The sequence below is a fragment of the Seriola dumerili genome, unplaced genomic scaffold (assembly GCF_002260705.1).
Source record: "Seriola dumerili isolate Sdu_G_001 unplaced genomic scaffold, Sdu_1.0 BDQW01001090.1, whole genome shotgun sequence".
Classification (NCBI taxonomy): Eukaryota; Metazoa; Chordata; class Actinopteri; order Carangiformes; family Carangidae; genus Seriola; species Seriola dumerili.
In genome coordinates, this window is record NW_019175345.1 from 835,465 (window position 1) to 850,936 (window position 15,472).

Consider the following 15,472-nt stretch of genomic DNA (forward strand, 5'->3'; position numbering starts at 1 on the left):
ACCTGTCCAATAAGCAGCGCTAGTTTAAGCTCAAATACTTTGATGTGGGAATACATGTCAGATTAGTTTTCCCTTGCCTTGGAGCTGCAAGTTGAGGCCGTTTAAAATTTCTGACACATCTGTTAATAAAGGCGAGGTCCCACTTCCATTCTGTGTCGATCAGCTCTGGGACAGTTTTTCCCTTTGTCAGGAGAAAGGCATTGATTTCGGGTAGCAGGTCGTAAAAACGCTTCAAAACTCTGCCCCAGCTTAACCAGCGGACTTCAGTGTGGTAAAGCACGTCTCCGTGGGCTGATTCTAGCTCGGAGAGAAAGGCTTGGAACTGCCTGTGTTTAAGTCCGTTTGCTCTGATGAAGTTTATGCAGGACACAACCACCTTCATGACAGATTCCCACCTCAGAACTTGCAGCTTGACGCTGGCTCGGTCATGATCAAAGTCACGTCAGAATATACCATTGTGTGAGGAGGTGAAGATGAGCCACTATTAACTATAAATAGCTCATAAGTATGGTCAATTTTAATTAGAATGCCAACCTTTAAGTACGGATATGTTATGATGTTATGATAGGAAAATGCAATTTAATAAAAATTGGTTGATGTTTAGAGGGATTGTCTGGGATCGTTAAGTGGGCCACTCCAATTGCTTTGGCGGGCCGGATGTGGCCCGCGGGCCGTAGTTTGGGGACCCCTGATTTAAGTGATGTAAAGTATGGTGATGCCATATTCAATATAAACAGTGGTGGATTGTATTAGCATTGGTTATACAGTTTTTCCTCACCAAATGTGTGTGTATCCTATAGTTCTAACAAACATGTTGAATGCATTTCCTTCCTCACAGTACATGTGCAAAGCAGAATCTTTAGAATATTTTAAATTCATTGTTCATATCCTTGTTTGCTAGCTGCAGCCTTCTTCCTCACCATCTTTGCAAGGACACTGCGATGCTTCTTTACAACCACCAGCTGTCAACCGCAGGCCTGCATGTACATTCTCATGTGCATGTGAATTTACAGACACCTGCTTGTGAAAACTGCTTTATTTCTAGTGGTCCAAAACTTGCCAGGGTGCCTTTAAGTACAGTTTCAAGGTACTTTTAAATTACTTGAGTGTTTCCATTATCATGGCAGGGACCATTCTGCCTGCATATGGGCTTTTGAGGATGACTTTTGATATTTAAGTACATTTTGCTAATAATTCTTCTATACTTTAACTTAAGTTAAATCGTAAATTCAGTACTCTCACTTGTGACATAATGTTTTTACATTGCTACTTTCTTTCAAGTATAAATAAAAGACAGGTAAATTTCATAGTTACACATAATGTGAATGGAATAAAAATCTATAAACCTTATAATATATACCATACTATCTAAAATGTGCAGATAACACAGGCTCTGATTATCCATTCAGAGCTCTAAAATCTGCATTCATCTGAATTGATTCATTTTCTACTTAATGGTCTCTTCTCATGTTTAAAATTGCAGGATGGATCAATAAAAGCATTAAATGAATAGAGGCAGCACTGAAAAGCAGAAAATGGAAGTGCAAAACACAGCCGAAGCGTCAGATATTGGGTTGCCATGGAAATGCTATCTTGTTGGGTAGTGACACAATTTAGAAATATGTATTGGGTTAAGAAATATTATGTAACAAGTCTCTCTCTTTTCTCTCTCTCTCTTTCTCTCTCTCTCTCTCTCTCTCTCTCTACCTCTTTGTCTCTCTTTCTCCCTGTCAAACACCATTAGAGCACAGATTATTGTTGATGTAATAAAATCCAGCCAGCCAGTGAATCGAAATGACAGATACATAAAAAAGCAAGGATAGGAAGATGAGATGGAGATGGAGGAGTGTGTGTGTGTGTGTGTGTGTGTGTGTGTGTGTGTGTGTGTGTTCCAATAACCTTGGTGGCTCTGTCCCCAGCCCATCCCCACTGCAGGGGCCGAAGCCCATCCATCCTCCTGCAGGGTAAACATCTCTCCTCCGGACTCGGTTTGGTTCACTGAATCCTTACTGAGAGAGACACAAAGAGATGAAAGTATGGAGAGATATGGAGATGGAGGAGGAGGAGTGGGTTTCGACAACAAGAGAAGTGAGGACGCTGGTTGAGCTGGGCAGAGGAGGCGGAGTGGGATGATAGGTGAAGTGCAAAGAGAGAGGGAGGAGGAAAGAGGAGGTTGGATGAAGAGAATAGAAGAGAAAGTCCATGCAGAGCTCAGTCTTCTCTGTTTTCCCTGACTAAGAATAGCAGCTCTTCTGGTAACCCAGTGCCCCGGGACATGACCATTTGAATAAAAGCCTCTATCACTTCATATAATGTCTGGTGTGTATGTGTGTGCTCTACCGTAGGTGTATGTGCTTGCATGTTTAGGCATGTGTCTGTGTGTGAGAGTGGGGGAGCATTTTAAGGGCAGATACTGAGAGAAACTCATCAGAATAATAAGAGAGACAGACAGGAAATGAGAGAGAGGCAAGAGAGAGCGGGCTAATTGATGGTAATGATAATAGGCTGGTGGAGAAGGGAGGCAAAGACGAGACTTGATGTTTTATTTCGGTGAGCAAATAAGTCATGTGTGTTGAGCCACCCACCCTCCCCCGTCCTGTCTCCCTCTCTGTCTGTGTGCTCTGCTTGGTTCATGCGAGGGCTGTGGAACTTTATGCGGGATGAATCTGGGCAAGAAAAGTAGTGTTTCCATATGTCTGTGCCATATGTCTGATTAGCTGTGGCTATAGCATCTCAAAACATCTTGGTGCTGTAAAGTGAGACTGCTGACATCACTGAGGAGTGGTGCTGAAGCTGTTTTGGTCTCAGGGTCACAAAAATAAACCGCTTTTCTCTCGTTATCTTTTTTTTTCTCTCTGCAGCACTACTTCCTCATCGTGTTTGGTCATGATGGACAGAAACCACTGGAGCTGCGGACAGAGGAGGAGAGTGAGTGTGATGAATGGGTGGAGGCCATCCAGCAGGCCAGGTATACACACAGGATTATATAAAGGCTATTTCCTATGGGAATAATATTAGCAGTGTTTATTTTGTTAGCCAGAAAATGTGTGCTTTCTCCCTTTTCCTTTGCCTGGAAAGGAAATAGTGTAGCACATCAGATTGCATGACCACGGTTTGATTTAATGTGACAGAACATTAACATTAGAGGGCATTAAAATGAACTTAAAAGGCCATACTGGTGGTTTTGCATGTTGTAGACCATTAAATATAAATCATGTATAATTGACCACAAAACTGGTTATTTTCCAAAGAATCCCAAAACATTTTGCACTTGTTTCTTAACTTTCAGTTCATTTCAGTGCTGAATTCACTTGAAACTTGCTTTATATATTGCTTCATAGATATTTTTTTGTCAATCTGCATCTGGACTGCACATGACTTTTGAAAGCTCTTCCTTTCTGGTTAATTCACTGAGGCTATGACATTTTAGTTTTGAGAATCACTGCATTCACAAGCCCCCCACTGTGGGAAAACCAAACTGGCAGATATACAAACCCAATGATCTGAAACGTCTGAGAAAGATAATGTACACTTGATGGTTTCGAAGCAGGTGGGTATTGCTTTGTAATTTTTTATAGCTGGTGCTTTACAACCTCAAGTTCATTAGTTTCTTGTGGTGTCATCTGTGCTTTCATGTTTCTCTCGGATTCAAGCTGAGTGGTCAGTGACTATTCAGACCTTCTGAGCTGCTGTCTAAACCCACATTAAATGGCACTGCTTAAGATGTGGCAGTAAGGTGGATGGAGTCACACCACTGCTGTTCAATAAGTCTGCAAAGTCTAAACCCAGCTTTAGGTGCAGTCGTAAAAGGAAATTACGGCATCCTCTAAAATACACTATGGTCAGCAGCATCAGTAAAGACATTTATTGTTAACAGGGTAAAATATACCAAACCATCAGTATGGTCCTTTCAGGCTTCCCACAGGGTGCATAAGCATACAATAGATTCATCCAGCAGCATTCATTTGACTGTGATTTCAGCTATCATTAGTGTGTTTTTGTTATTCCTTTACTTTCTGCCATAACACATAGAGGGGACAGCAGCAAGCAATGGGAATGGCAATGTCTTGTACAGAGTAATACTTATCATATTTGAATGCAGTCCAGTGTCGTATTAGTGTCTTATTTACCTGTATGAGGTTGTGTGCTTCTTCTTCTCTGTATGTATTTGTGGACTTCTCTTTTATTTTCAGTTACTCTGACATCATCATCGAAAGGGAGGTGCTGATGCAGAAATACATCCACCTCATACAGATAGTGGAGACTGAGAAGGTGGCTGCCAATCAGCTGCGCACGCAGCTAGAGGATCAGGACACAGAAATTGAGAGGCTCAAAGCTGAGGTACAACACACACACACACACACACACACACACACACACACACACACACACACACACAGACCATGAAGGTATAATCCTCAAGGTTTTCATCATATCAAACCTCATTTTCATTACCAAGAGCAAATACAGGCATTTCCAAATCAAGCAGGATTATATAGCTTGAAGGCATGTGTATCATTTTAAAGGAGATCTCCTCTCACACCTTCCTCAACCACACTGTTGGATCAGGAGGTGGAGGAAGAGGCAGAAATGAATGAATTAAAGCATAATCAGGCTGTGATGGAAATGTAAACACGTCTTTTGCCAACTGACATCTATCACTCCTATGGTATCACTCTGCTAGCTGCTACTACGGGGTTAGCTAGTCATCACAAATAATAGTTGATTGGATTAATTCATTCAGTTCACAATAGTTTTACAGGAAGAGGAAAGAGAGGGGTTTCATAGAAAAGCTTTGACATGTATTTGATATATTTGAACACAGGGACACAGGATAAGAACTTGGGAGAATTTATTTTTTAATTTCACCTCATGCCTTTAAGAAGTTTACATTTGGTTGTAACTGCCCCAACAAATAGACCATAGTCTTTGCCAAAGGTAAGAATCCTAGTAATCAAGACCACATTTCCCATAAACTTTTTTGTAGCTTTTTTCAGGCACTGGAATATGGAATACATGCACAAAGTTGGCATCACTCACTCACTCACTCACTCACTCGCTCACTCGCTCACCAGCACGCCCACCACATAGCTCTATGATTACTCTCCTGTCATGAATCATGTGAGGACTGATCCAAGAAGAAACACATGTATATAAGTATACCCATAACACTATGGGTGTGCATTGTGTGTGTGTGTGTGTGTGTGTGTGTGTCTCTTCTTACAGTTGTGTTTACGGCAGTGCTGGTGTGGGTGTGAATGTTGCTCTGTCTCCTCTGAGCGTAGGAGGAGAAGCCCACTGCTCAATTGAGACAGCCCATCAGTTTCCTTACAAACAGCCACCGAACCATTACGCTTATCGAACGCAACACGTTTCTGTTCTGCTGTCACAGCACAATAAATCAGACGTGCACGTTCAGACACAACACACAACTACATTGTTAATCAGAATTAATTACGATTCTCTTTCTCTCTCTCTCTCTCTCTCTGTCTCTCTCGCTCTCACACACACACACACACACACACACATACAAACACATCAGGTGGTAATTATTGGTTTATTGTAATTATATCAATAGCTCTAATCTTCTCTGAAGTAAACAATAAGTGAGCACTTTCGATCCTGACATCAATGTCAAACTGTTGAAACAAGCATGTACCTGAACATCACTTAGATTAGGGCTGAACAATGATTCAGTATCATTGTTTATTGTCTTCCCCTGACAATATACATGAATATATCATGTTATCATTAGACAAATTTCTTGTGTCCAAATTAATAACTTCAAGCAAAAACTAGCAAAATGACTTACTAACATGTTCGTTTAACAAATTTGAAAAGTTTGTCTTTAACCACATTAGCCAGCGCTAAGTTAGAGAGCTTGTGTGTTTGCAGGAGTTGTATCAAACTTACTTGGGAAAGTTTCATTTTATGGGTCAGTGATCTCTGAATAATTATCAAACTCTTTCTGTGAAAGTTTCCTGGAAAAAAAACATTCTCCATATATGTTGAATTGTATACTGGCCTGTAGAGAGATTTCCCATTTTTGCATGTTGAGCTGACCTAACAAAAACATGTTTCACTACCAGTTAACTGGATTTATTTGCATCAGCTGAACCAAATACAGTGATTCTTTATAGGAAAATAAGAAACTATGACATGATTAGTGAATTGTTCATAAATTGTGGACCAGTAAAATAAAACATTACCATTACAGTGTTTTAAAATGTAACTGCTAATTGGAGATTTGCTGTGATTTGCCAGATCATTGAGTGTCTCTGTTGTACCAGATGAAAAGTGGTTCCTATGTGTGTATTCTGTAATGTAGCGCAGAGATGGCCAGAAGGCAATGCAGAGTTATTCTTAAGGTACAGGTGTTTGACTGAAATTGAATTCTGGTCCAGGCAGCAGTTGGCCACAGGGGACGCCATTTACACATCGGGCCAGCTGCTAACATTTCCATAAATCACACCCCCAAAGTCATTTCCAATTCGGTCTCTGCTCATCTGTGTCACTAGTCGCTTGTATAAACATTTTGCTCGTGTACACTATTTCTTTCTTTGGGAGGAAATCACACTATGTTGAATGGATTAGTCTGTTACGCTGCTTTTAGTTGTAATTCTCCCTTGGAGCAACAAGTGTGGCACTGCTCACATCTACACACTGTTATTATATCTCATTGGCAGGATACAGTGAGCCAGGTTCATAATGAAAATGCTAACGAAAGACGTTTTATATTAGGAAACATCTGCCTGTGTAATGGGGCGGCTCATGAAAAAAGGATTAGACTTTGAGTGCCAGTGTGCAATTGATGATCCATCTCATTAAAACGTACTCTTGTTTGTTTGTTTTATGTGTGTGTTGCTCCGTGTTTATGAATAATTAAACCAACTAGCCACTGTAACTGTCAACACTTGGCAGACAGGCTCCTCTCTGCTGCCATTTGCATGATAGCGCTAGTGAATAAGAAAATGACGATGAAAGTGTGTGGCTGAAAATGGCTTTGGTTTCATGTTTCATGCTCCTCTCATTATGTGATAAACTGATGTTGTCAAGAGGCCTGGAGGTAAAAACAAACAGGTTAAAGTGATATAGTAGCAGAGCCAGTCGTAACCAGAAGGCAGTGTTGCCAAGAAAAACCTTTTACCAGCAATGTTTGAAATTCATCAGTGGTTTTTACAGAGAAGTGGATCTATCTATTATTAGGTCTACAATGTGAAGTGAGGTTTTTTTTTCCAACAGCTTAATGATATTTTGAGCCTGGCTCGATCCCTTTGTGATGTGTCTCACATATGGCTCACTTTTCAAACCTGGTAGATGACGTTAAATTTGTGGTAGGTGGTTGGTTTTTTCTCACCTGCAGCGAGTAAATGTCACATGTCTAAAGGTTAATCTGACTCTGCTGTCTGAAGAGAGTATTTTATGAGTGTAAAAATGATACAAGAACCGACATAATTAAATAGATTGGCTCGTTAAGAGGCTTTTATATTATGGTTTCCGTAGATTGGTTTCTGCTGGAAATAGAGCAGCAGTGGATTATACTTTGTCTTCAGTCCCCGCTGTGCCCTACAATGCACTACCGGTGATCAGGCACATATAAGCCTTAATTTGCTTACTGTCACCAGCTGATAGCAGCCCCCCCCCCCCCCCCCCCCGTCTCTGTCATTCTCTGTTTCTGAATGAAGGCACCAGATTGTCAAAGATGAGGAAGTCTGATGTCTATCTGGTGAAAACACAACAGTTCACTGAGCACCAGTCAATGACTATCACCTACACAATATTCAAACAAATGGCTGCTGGTCCCATTTGGAGTATAATATCCTCATCACTGAAACCCTATCACTTTATACCTCAGAAGACTGTTGCTTCTATTTAATGTGATTTAATTTAATGTGTCTTTTGGGCGCAGGTTTAATCACCCACATTTCTTTCTCTTAAAATTTCTCTTCAAAGATTGTAGCTCTGAACAAAACCAAGGAGCGAATGCGGCCTTACCATATCAACCATGAAAATGAAGACCCAGACATCAAGAAGATCAAAAAGGTAAATAAATCAACTCTATGTGTTCAGATATTGTAGAATCTAAGTTTCATGTATTTATGGTTGCTGTAAAGTGAGATCTCTAATTCATCATTTGCTCGCATGTTGCTATGCCAGGTGTGCTCCATGCACCTTTGTCTAAGCTTGCCTTTTTGTATCTACTCAGGTGCAGAGTTTCATGCGGGGCTGGCTCTGTCGGAGGAAGTGGAAGATCATCGTTCAGGATTACATCTGCTCCCCTCACGCTGAGAGCATGAGGAAGAGGAACCAGATCGTCTTCAACATGGTGGAGGCAGAGACAGAGTATGTAAATTTACATTATGCCTAGAGTGGTACAGTAGCTCCCACTGTAGATAGTTGTCACTGTTGTCGAGCTTTGCAGTACATGATGTTATCTCACTTCACATCTCACATCAGGGAAGGATGCTATACATGATGTGTTGTACTGTCAGCACTGTGCAGTAGGATTGGATTATATGATGATAAATACTATGAAGAGACAGAGATTTGTCAGATATTTATGTTATAACATGTAAACTGAAGTAGATGTCACTTTAATATCTCTTGTTGTATGAGATCATTCCACACAATTCTGCAAATCAAACTTCTCTCTATTTTTATGATTTTTTTATTGGATTAGATTAAACTGAACTGAATCACAGTCGCATTAACAGACTCTAACTGGCAGACAAAACCACTTCCTCTTATTCAGATAAATCAGATCTCCTGATCTGAGGCTTTGAGGGTTTGTGTCTGCACCAAGTTAAGCTGTGATGACTGAATACGACCTAGTGCTGTAATGAGTTATGAGTGAAATATATTTGACTAAACTGAGTTGTATATAATGCAGGAGTAATAGAGTGCTGAGGCCCAAGGCCCCTTTTACAAAAGTGTTATGTGAGCACTGCTCACACACTGATTGCTGGTGGTGGTAGCTTCACATTACACAATATACCATCGCTCGCAATTATCTCATGTTGCAAATCACAACTTGCATGTAGCAAAGTTGGTGAAACAGGCCCCTGGTGACTTCAAAAGATACTTTCACACAGATCATTAGTAGTGTGCACAGTATGTACGGTAGTGGGCAAACAGGGTAAGACCTTAGTTATCCATTACTCTCTGCTATAAAACAAATAAAAAGGAAATTCTATCATCAAACTGTAAGATAACATTTAAAGTATATTACAAAATTACCAAAAAACAAAATCAAACTATTAGATATTAATATTGTCTTCATGGCACATAATTGCTCATATAAGTGTTGAGGAGAAAAATAGTTCCTACAACATTATAGTCTGCTGTAAACCCAGATGGTTTTATAATGTAGGTCATGAATATTAATGTTTTTCTCTTTGTCCGTGTGTGTATGTGTGTGTGTGTGTGTGTGTGTGTGTGTGTGTGTGTGTGTGTGTGTGTGTGTGTGTGTGTGTGTGTGTGTGATGACAGGTACGTCCACCAGCTGTACATCCTGGTCAACTGTTTCCTCAGACCTCTGAGGATGGCCGCCAGCTCCAAGAAACCCCCCATCAGCCATGACGATGTCAGCAGCATCTTCCTCAACAGGTGTGTATGTCTGTGTGAATGTGTTCATCCAACATGTTCTGTCTGTCTAATTTCTTCATTGAACTGAATCATTCAAGTGTTAATTATGTTGGAGGCACAAGCAGAGACACATACTGAGGATTTAAAAAGAAGAATTAAACCTCTTTTGTCATTTTGTTTTCACGTTTCATTTAAATTGTTCAGCGAGACCATCATGTTCCTACATGAGATTTTCCACCAAGGCTTAAAGGCAAGGATAGCCAACTGGCCAACTCTGGTGCTGGGTAAGCTGTTGCTTAAACGCACACAATACACAGAACACACAAATACACACTGTGTGCATACTGTTTGCTCTGCAGCCACTCAGTGACGTCAAGGTCAGGTTTTCAGTGGTTCTCCACATCCAGTTTGTCTCATTCAAACATCAGCCTTGACGTCTTTCTGCCTCACACAAACACACACACACACACACTAATTTCCCTATCTCAGTCTGCAACACGCACAATCATTGTCTTGACAGACAATGACCACTCAGACCAGAAGGCATCCCACGATTTCACCTCCTAAAACAGAAGCGCCTTCAACAGATAAGCATCACCTAGGAGACAGACTGCTGAAAGACGTGGCAGCAAATTACTTGTGACAAATTCAGAAAGAAAAGGGTCCACTGATTAAACCTGCCACTCTTATCTGACTCCTTGTTTCAGGTGGACGCTGAATGGAGATTTTTGAGCAGTAACAGTATGTTTTACATCAAATCAGTTTGATGTAACATTTGATGTTTCTTATTTATATTGTTATCAAAAATATTTAGCTTCCAAAATAATATGCTTTTAACATACACATGCACAAATGATATACCAATATACCGATATAATGGAGGCATAATTTGGTTGTCCACAGTGACTTAAAGGAGCTATTTGTAAGTTTTGCTATTGCTACATAGCCAACGTTAGCATTAACAGCTGTTTACTTACCAGACTAGAAGAAATGTCACAGTCCAGCATCAAACTTCATTCTTTTACTTGCAGTGGAAAGATGTTAACTCTAAAACTGCATCACGTCTTTTCTTGTAGGCTACTTAAGCTGGCACGCTAATCAGCTAGCCCTGGCCCGTCTCGTCACTTTCTGATAGCGACTCTCTGCAGCCTCCAAACTGTCCCAAAGACATAGTGCTGCTCAGATGCTCTAGATGTTTTGATATGAATTGAAACATCTAAAGGGCCGAAAACATTTCCACAGTACTGTATATGTGTGTGTGCTTTTGTTTCTAGCTGATCTATTTGACATCCTCCTGCCCATGCTGAACATCTACCAGGAGTTTGTGAGAAACCATCAGTATAGCCTGCAGGTTTTGGCCAACTGTAAGCAGAACAGAGACTTTGACAAGCTGCTGAAACAGTATGAGTCCAACGCTGCCTGTGAGGGAAGGATGCTTGAGACCTTCCTCACGTACCCCATGTTCCAGGTAGAGCTTGGGCACCCACACACATTTACAAATATACCAAAGCACAAATGCAATAAAGGTTTTGTCACCATCTATTGCCACTAATACAAACTGTCTTTTTTAAAAATTGTTCATGTGTTTTAAAAGCCTCTGTTTCATATTCATTTTAGATTCCCCGCTACATCATCACCTTGCATGAGTTATTGGCACACACACCTCATGAGCATGTGGAGCGCAAGAGTCTTGAATTTGCCAAGTCCAAATTAGAGGAACTATCCAGGTGTGTATCTGGTTGTCAGAATGATCAGCTCTCCAGATTCATTTTGATATTGAATACTGAACTAACTGGTGTGTTTGTGTGTGTCCAGAGTAATGCATGACGAGGTGAGTGACACGGAGAACATCCGGAAGAACTTGGCGATAGAGAGGATGATAGTGGAGGGCTGTGACATCCTGCTGGACACAAGCCAGACCTTCATCAGGCAGGGTGAGCCTTCATTTGCTGCCAGCACTGCTCACCAGACAGGAAATCTCTGGAGGTTTACTTCACAGTCACGTCCACCTGCCTGCCAACTTGTGCTCACAGAGCGCAGACATGGCACTTTTGTGGAGCTCAGTCACTGAATCATGACATTAGCTACTGTAATACTTTTCTACAAGAGGGGAGATTTGGCTGTCTGTCAGCTCGCCCAGTAAAAATGTGATTCTACAAATCTGTTGTGGTGCTAACCTCTGCAAGACGTTTTTGTGAGGGTATAGTATCAGGTGTTGTACTGACAGTTTGATCACATCTCGAGTGTCTGTTACAGTTTCCTACATGAAATTGCCAGACTAACTATACTTCCACTACTAAAAGTCCTCTTTCTTTCACCGTGCACATAAATGGATTACCTCTGATGACTCAGGTCTTAGCGTGGTGTCGTGGTGCCAGAACAAACAGCCTAATCTAATAAAGCAAAGTCATTCTTTATCTCAAATGCACTAAATAAATTGTATTTCATTTGCCATCACTGACCTGAAGCGACAAGTGGTTAGTGGGATGGTCTCAGGAAGTGACAGGTTCAAATTCTGTTGTGTTTTTGAGAAATAAAAAATTCATATCTGCACTGGTGGCCACCAAGAGGTATTCTAATTACTACAGTTTGCAAAGACTGTCTGTCTCCTTCCTGCTGTAATTGAGCCACAGTTCTGGAGATGAAGCACCAATGCCAGTTTTGACAGTGCGTGACTTCTACTGATCCTGTCAGCTTTTTCATTCGCTTAAGAAGAGAGAAAATGTTGCGAATAAATCTGCACGTTTCAGTGATCTCCTCCTTAGTTTTATTTTTGCCGTGGCAGGTGCACACACCAAATACATCTATGCAGAAGTTTTTATATGTGTTTTTACAGTTTTTTATACATGCATGTTTGTGCCACTGGAAAAGCTTAGTAAAGCCAGCCTCAGCTTAGTGTCAGCTTAATGAAATGTAATGTAATCCTGTGCCCCTCCTGCTCTCCAGGCTCTCTGATCCAGCTGCCATCAGTGGAGCGAGGGAAGCTAAGTAAGGTCCGCTTGGGTTCTCTCTCTCTGAAGAAGGAAGGGGAAAGGCAGTGTTTCCTTTTTACCAAGCACTTCCTCGTCTGCACACGCAGCTCCGGGGGGAAACTGCACCTTCTCAAGGTGAGAACACCTTTACCTCTGCAGTTTAAATATGTGAGGAAATTTATTTTAGAAATTAATTGTAACACTTAATGTCAATAAATGGTTGTGTATCTTTTCTCTTCAACTCTTGCAGCAAGGTGGAGTTTTGTCCCTGATCGACTGCACCCTCATAGAGGAACCAGATGCCAGTGACGAGGAGTGTAAGTTTACTACATCTATCGTATGAAGCAGTGTGTGCATGTTGGTTGACACACAGGCAGCTCTTAGTGGCTCATTTAGGCCCTCCGCCACTCATAGAGGTTAATTAGATGTCAGACAATAAGTGTTCAGAAATTACTTCCTCTTAAATATCAGATGTTCACCCCTTTAAATGTCAGGTTTTGATCTTTTAACATTACAGCTCCATCATTATTTTTTTCTTCTTCTGTGGATTCATTTTGCAAATAGGGAGATTGACGAAACACCTACAGACACACACACACATGCAAACACACACTCACATACACGCAAAAACACACAAACACAGCTGCTGAGACAATCACATGCATATGCACATGCACCTTCACCACACACTTTTACACTTAAGCCTCAAGGGTGTGCAGAATGGAGATAGTGGGTCTGCTTAATTAACCCTCTGTGTGTCTGTGGGTCTGTGTGTGTGTGTGTGTGTGTGTGTGTGTGTGTGTTTATGTGTGTATTTCTTTTACTGTTATCATCATTAAGTGCTGTAAAAAGCTCTTTCTTTTTCATCTGTCATACAGCTAAAGCTGGTGGTCAGGTATTTGGTCAGCTGGACTTTAAGCTTGTTGTAGAGCCATCGGACTTACCTTCGTTCACTGTGGTGTTGCTGGCACCTTCGCGTCAGGAGAAGGCTGCATGGACCAGTGATATTAGCCAGGTAATACACAAAGTCGCACAAACACACGCCCAGACAAACACAGAATAACAAGAACCTCCAAATAGCAAAAGCACATCTCCGCTGGGCATTGAGAAGGCTTAGTGATAAGTAAACACAGACACGGGTGCAGTTCTCCAGGGGCGGGTTCAGCTCACTGCCTCAGTGCTTGACAAACAGAGTAGCACCATACGAGCGTGTCAGACTGGATTAATTCTTAACAGACAAAAAATACACTGACAGTTTTAAATAGCTTCTTTTTCACACCATCTTCTTCTCAGCCAGACTTTTGACATCATGTCAAAACTATTCTTTGCATTTGTTTTGAAACGGAGCACACAGATAAACAAATGAGTGCCAGACAGATTATTTCAAAGTAAATATACAGTATTTAAGTTTCAGACTCCAACAATGAGTAATAATAAATAATAATTTGCAAATATAGTTGCTTTTCCCCTCTCATTCAGTCATTCTCGCACTTTAATCTCTCATTATTTATCCTCCTTTCCTCTCTGTCCTTGCAGTGTATAGATAATATCCGCTGTAATGGTTTGATGACCAGTGTATTTGAGGAGAACTCCAAAGTCACTGTGCCTCATATGATCAAGTAAGTATGTTTGTGTATGTGAAGAGGAAAACCGATCTCTTCATGCCGGTGTTGCAAAACATGAGTTTATTGGGTGAAAATGTTACAGTTATGTTGATGAACAGTAAATTTTTAGGCTGTATGTTATGTATTATGGTTTTTTTCATATTTCTTTATGCTGATGCTGAAATTTGCTTGACAGTATTATTTGGTATTCACTCTTATTTTTAGCCCCCTTCTTTGAAATAAGTGGGTTTTGTATTCATTTTGTCTTTGCTCAGCTCCTTTCATAACCTTTTCCTTGCTTAGGAGCCCAACCAGTCACCGATGCTCGGTTATGTGTATGTGTATGTGTGTTACGTGTGTATCCATCAGATCCGATGTGCGTCTCCATAAAGATGATGTTGACATTTGCTTCAGCAAGACGCTCAACTCCTGCAAGGTCCCCCAGATCCGCTACGCCAGCGTGGAACGGCTGCTGGAGAGGCTGACCGACCTGCGTTTCCTCTCCATAGACTTCCTCAACACCTTCCTGCACACATACAGGATCTTCACCACAGCAACGGTGGTCATGGACAAACTGGCCGACATCTACAAGAAGCCCTTTTCCTCCATACCTATCAGGTCATACACTGCATTCACACAAATTTACAGTCACAAACACAGATACAGACAGAAATCACACACCTATTTTTTTAATGAACTTTTGCACATTTGTCCATGCCAATTTGTGCGTGTGTGTCTATCTATATTTGTGGTTATATGATTTTGTACTCATACAAACAGGAATCACACAAGGATGTGTATTGGTATTTTGTGAGTTTTCTTTTCTTTCTTTTTTCTTTTTTTTTTTTTAATGTGTGAATGATGTAGTCAGGTGTGGGTCAGTGTTTTGGACTCGGCAGGCAGCTTCCACCTATGTCCACAAGGTTAAATACATATTGGCTGAAATACATACCAGCCTGTGTGTGGAGGCCAGCAGAACAGATGCTCCAACAGAGTTTTTGGCACCAGCATAGGAATATATTGTGTGTCAAATGAGAGGTCTCTCTCTCTCTCTCTCTCTCTCTCTTCCTCTCTGCTTTTCCTATGTTCTCTCTTTCTTATTAGACTCTGGCTGCATCAAGATTGTGTGTTTATATTCCTTCCTCTGCTTTACTTCACTTAGCTTTTGAACTGGAAAAGCTCTGCCTTTTCCTTTGGCCTGGGGCAGGTTTGTATGCAAAGCTTAACTCACCATGGCCTGTGGCGTCCTTCATTGGAAGAGAACACGAAGGACTCGTGCAGGGACCAGAGGTGTGCAGGAAGTGTGGTGCG

General features: G+C 41.1%; 1 protein-coding gene across 2 annotated transcripts in view; it reads left to right on the forward strand.

Moving 5' to 3' along the window:
- The window catches only part of rasgrf2 (Ras protein specific guanine nucleotide releasing factor 2), a 44,386-nt gene that overhangs the window by 16,759 nt on the left and 12,155 nt on the right, over nucleotides 1–15,472 (forward strand). For both annotated transcript variants that reach the window (XM_022766976.1, XM_022766977.1), the window contains exons 2-15: nucleotides 2,862–2,968; nucleotides 4,194–4,341; nucleotides 7,954–8,043; nucleotides 8,207–8,343; nucleotides 9,490–9,606; nucleotides 9,790–9,869; nucleotides 10,860–11,053; nucleotides 11,203–11,312; nucleotides 11,401–11,519; nucleotides 12,532–12,692; nucleotides 12,808–12,874; nucleotides 13,436–13,572; nucleotides 14,094–14,176; nucleotides 14,531–14,779. In XM_022766976.1, the coding sequence (XP_022622697.1) occupies nucleotides 2,862–2,968; nucleotides 4,194–4,341; nucleotides 7,954–8,043; nucleotides 8,207–8,343; nucleotides 9,490–9,606; nucleotides 9,790–9,869; nucleotides 10,860–11,053; nucleotides 11,203–11,312; nucleotides 11,401–11,519; nucleotides 12,532–12,692; nucleotides 12,808–12,874; nucleotides 13,436–13,572; nucleotides 14,094–14,176; nucleotides 14,531–14,779 (1,799 nt within the window). The remainder of the gene's footprint in view (nucleotides 1–2,861; nucleotides 2,969–4,193; nucleotides 4,342–7,953; nucleotides 8,044–8,206; nucleotides 8,344–9,489; nucleotides 9,607–9,789; nucleotides 9,870–10,859; nucleotides 11,054–11,202; nucleotides 11,313–11,400; nucleotides 11,520–12,531; nucleotides 12,693–12,807; nucleotides 12,875–13,435; nucleotides 13,573–14,093; nucleotides 14,177–14,530; nucleotides 14,780–15,472) is intronic.